Consider the following 4,106-nt stretch of genomic DNA (forward strand, 5'->3'; position numbering starts at 1 on the left):
CTCCTCAGTTGATGAGTAGGAAATATTTTTCACAAGTCAAAATGTGATATTGCTATTATGACTCATTATGTAGCTCTAATTTAGTCAAATTCATTTACCCAAGTTTCATCAGTAGTCGTTCACAAGATCTCATCTCTCAAAACAAAAAACTTAATTCACCACTCATTGCATTTAGGTGATTCACGAAAGTGAAGCACCATGATTTTCTAGGAAGTCACTCATCCACGAAGTCACCCATTCAATTATTACTCCAACTCAAAGGCATTTAACTACAAAGTTTTCTCCATGATTAAATCTAGTCTACTTGCAACCCAATTTACAAACTCTATGTAACTAAATATTACCACTGATCAATTTTTCTCTTACCTTAAAGAATTTTCATGAATAAAAATCTTGATGAACTAAATTTTAATTTTTATATTTAAAAGAGCTTCGAAATATTGAGAGAAGCGGACAAATTGAACTATACAAAATGTTAAAAGGTTTAACCTTACTATTTCTTAAACGGATACACTTGCTCTAAAAAGTGCGAAATCTATTCAAAATACTATGTACATAGGCTCAATAGAATAGGCATTACTTTACTCTAGCTGTTTCATCCAAAGAAACAAACAAAAGAAAGTCCTAGAGATTGGACCTAATAGCTGTATCACTGTCGACAACTTTAAACAGAAGTCGAAATCTAGCCATGTTGGAAGGTTCCAAACCAATTAAAATCTTTATTCCAGCCTTGTCCTTTGGATCGGCCATGAAGACCACCAGATCGACTGTCCTAGAAATCACAGGGCCTACATATATTGACCTAATCCCTTTTACAATTTCCGTCTCCTCATATTCCATGTGAGTCAACGATGTAGCCAAAAACCCATTCTCTACACGCATCACCCCATCATGTAATTCAAGCCAGTCTACTGCAGACCGTATGTACTCATCAGTCAATCTATTTCCTGCTTCTTCCAAAAATTTCACAGTCACTGAAAATGATTGCTCTTCTAATTCTTTGGCTGTTGCCTTTGCATAGGCTGTCTTTATTGCATTACCTACAAATTCCCGTGGAATTGGAGGTCTCATCCTTGACCTGATGCCAAATTGTCAATACAGAGATTCAACATTATTGATGTCAATGTAGGTATACATTAATTTGGAATGATTCTTGAATTCATAAAGCAAAATAACAACAATCCACCTTATGTCCACGAAATATTGAAGTGTTGTAACATCGTTGCCTTTGATGTTTGCCATTGCAGCAGTTCTTGTTCGCCAAAGGTGCGCCAATGCTGCAACGAAACTTGTGCAATTAGAAACTCCCCCTTCCTTGGCCTTTTGCTTAAGGAGACTAAGCGTTTTTCCTGATAAGGAGAAGTGCTGAAAAACATGCTTCTTCAGGGCCTCCTTATTGGGCAATAGATCCAGGTTTCTTTGCATGAAAGGCGAGTAATCGTTACGCGGTTGAGAAGGCTTCATTAACTCTTCATGATCGTACATTATCCGTGGAGGAACACGTGCTTTCAAGCAGGTACGATCACTCACAGGTAGGAATGCCACGTCTCCCTTTGTTAGCACGTGGGTGAAGTTTTTTGCAAACTCATGCAATGCAAATCCATCCATAAGACCGTGATTCACAGAAGTTCCCAGAGCAAAGCTACCGCATCTGAACCGAGTTATCTGCACGACATGAATCAATAATACCATTTAACATTTATAACACAGTTCGAATGACGAATTATTAGACAGGGATGGGGGTTGAGAGCTTAAACTGTAAATAAAAAATAATAATATTAATTTTAATCTTTATTTTAACTATAGTAGAATAGGTAACAGATCCCACGTAGAGCCAAAACTATCCCCACATTCATATACAAAACCACAGATTTTAAGATCTATTTTCTCCCCCAGAAATTCTCGTTTCCGGTCTCGTTATTATAAGATAACACAAATATAGACCTGGATTAATAATTGTTGTCATAATAGAATAAGAATACCTAATCGCATGAGAGTTGTCAGGAAGGGAAAGTGAGGATGCAATAGAGGCGTCGGTCGAGCATTCTATAGGCAACATTCTAGTCGCACTATGCAATTTGTTCTCGCTCACTCTCAATGGATTGAGAAAAAACCTTTGTGTCATTGCTACTGGAGCGGTTTGATCCATGGCTTCCCTGACTGCAATTTGTTATCATTGAATTTGTCCTTCATCCTTCAAAAGAAGCCCTTCTCAACATATGCCCAAGACATATTTCCTATTTGTCTTCGAGACTAGAAACAACCAAAAAATCATTCGCAGAGCTTCCCCTCCGCCATAATCAGCCCTTGGAAAAAACCAAAGAATAAATCATACACCATCCAAAATTTTGGAGTAACAGTCAATTAATCTGGCACACAAAAAAGTTGTGCTTGTTGCTTTTAATTAGGCATACTGTACAAAGTGATTAAGGAGCCCCGTGAATCGATTTCCTTCTCTACATTCGTCAGGTTTTGGTTTCCTCTAAAGCAACTGGATTTGAAACCGGAACGAGGGGAACTTGACAAAGGCGACGTAGGGTGAGGTAGTGAACCCCAAAATCCAAAGAATAGCTTTATAATAGGCACTGCTTAAAGAGTACAAGGTCCAGGGTAATCCAGACTCCAAACCCGAACAATCCCTGTTTTACCAGTAAAATAGCAAGCAATACATTAAAAAGGTCCAGAAAACGGAATCTCAACAATGCTAAAACTCAAGAGACCATCAACCTAATAATCGCAAGGGACCAGAGCACCAGAGAACCCACCAAAAACAGCAGCACCAAAGGACCCACAAAAATGTACAGGGGAAGAAGCAAGGTTGAGGGCAGATAAAATCCCACACAGAAGAACTCGCATGAAGAAGGTTAAGGAAGAAAGGCCAACCACAAAATTGGTTAGCATGTACCAAAGAAAGCACGAGTAAAAAACTCCCATCGGCACAAGAAGCACCCTAGAACAGAAACTAAGGCAGAAAACAGAGAGCGCACATGATAAACAGTAAGTCCAACTAAAACCGGCAAATCAGAACAGGAGGAGGAAACTATGAATTAAGAAATAACAGAGATCTCAGTAATCGGAAACTCCGAATGTAGCCCTAGTACAAATACAAACAATGCACTACCGAGAGGAAAAGAGGCAATTAGAACCAAAACCACAAGCAGAGAAGAAAATTGCTTTGGAGAAAGCAGGAACCACGAAACCCAACGGGCCCAAACTTTTGTATAGTACTAGCCGCAGCACAGAAGGGCCGAAACCACAACTTCAACCCGTTCCACACCCAGGAAAACGAAGCACATTATATGAGTGATTTTCTTCAAAAAAGTTTCAAGTTATTACGCAGCATGCAAGCTTCGTGACTAATATAATTAAATAGGTTACGGATACACAACCTGAAAAGCCATGAGAGGGTCCTCTTGTGATATTTGATCGGTAGATTTGGGCAGTAAACAAAGCTGAGCAAAGGCGGGATTTGGATATGAAATGTCTCCCATCTCTTCCAAAGACAGCTCGCTCGTGCAAATTGCTAAAGGCACTCCTGCCGCGTCACAATCGATCTCAAACCTTCGTTGCTCTGAATTGAACGTGAGCCTTCCGGATATGAAGTCATAAAACTCCAATAACTTACGGAGCGCCTCCATGTGCACATAGATTATGGCATCAAAATCTATTTCCTGATCGCCAGAGAAAAAATGTACAAATGTTGTGAGGTAACCCACGAACTTTTGATCAAAATTGCTCAGGAATAGGGAGTATCTCTCTCTTCTCGTTTCAGGACGTATTACTGCAACACTCTTCGTTTTCACACGAATATCAGAGACCAGGGAAATGGCGGGCAGCTCCATCTGAGAAATTATCACTTCTGGGTTTGCAACTACGTCTCCTAACTGCCTCGCATCTCACTCTTTAAAAACGACGACTACTATACTATTTTGAAAATCAGTGTTTGGTAATTGGTTAACTTGTAACTGACCAACTCATGTGCAGGCGATTAAATAGATCTACTCCAACAAACTCATTTGTCGAAGAAAAGCACGGAATGTAATAGAAAATGTAAACACTTTCACCACGGAATGTAATAGAAAATGTAAACAATTTCACCATCGTAT

At 39.3% G+C, this 4,106-nt stretch overlaps 1 protein-coding gene across 1 annotated transcript; it reads right to left on the reverse strand.

Annotated features, from left to right (window-relative positions):
• Nucleotides 1-401: 401 nt before the first annotated feature.
• Nucleotides 402-3,886, reverse strand: LOC149546904 (acyltransferase GLAUCE-like). Its single transcript, XM_089794685.1, has 3 exons — nt 3,390-3,886; nt 1,187-1,665; nt 402-1,078 (listed from the first exon to the last, which is right to left on the reverse strand). The coding sequence occupies exons 1-3, from the start codon at nt 3,840-3,842 to the stop codon at nt 625-627; spliced, it is 1,386 nt and encodes a 461-aa protein (XP_089650811.1). The 5' UTR covers nt 3,843-3,886; the 3' UTR covers nt 402-624.
• Nucleotides 3,887-4,106: the final 220 nt, after the last annotated feature.

The sequence above is a fragment of the Cupressus sempervirens genome, chromosome 7, assembly GCF_028749045.1.
Source record: "Cupressus sempervirens isolate cs-2001-9-10 chromosome 7, ASM2874904v1, whole genome shotgun sequence".
In the NCBI taxonomy this organism is placed as follows: Eukaryota; Viridiplantae; Streptophyta; class Pinopsida; order Cupressales; family Cupressaceae; genus Cupressus; species Cupressus sempervirens.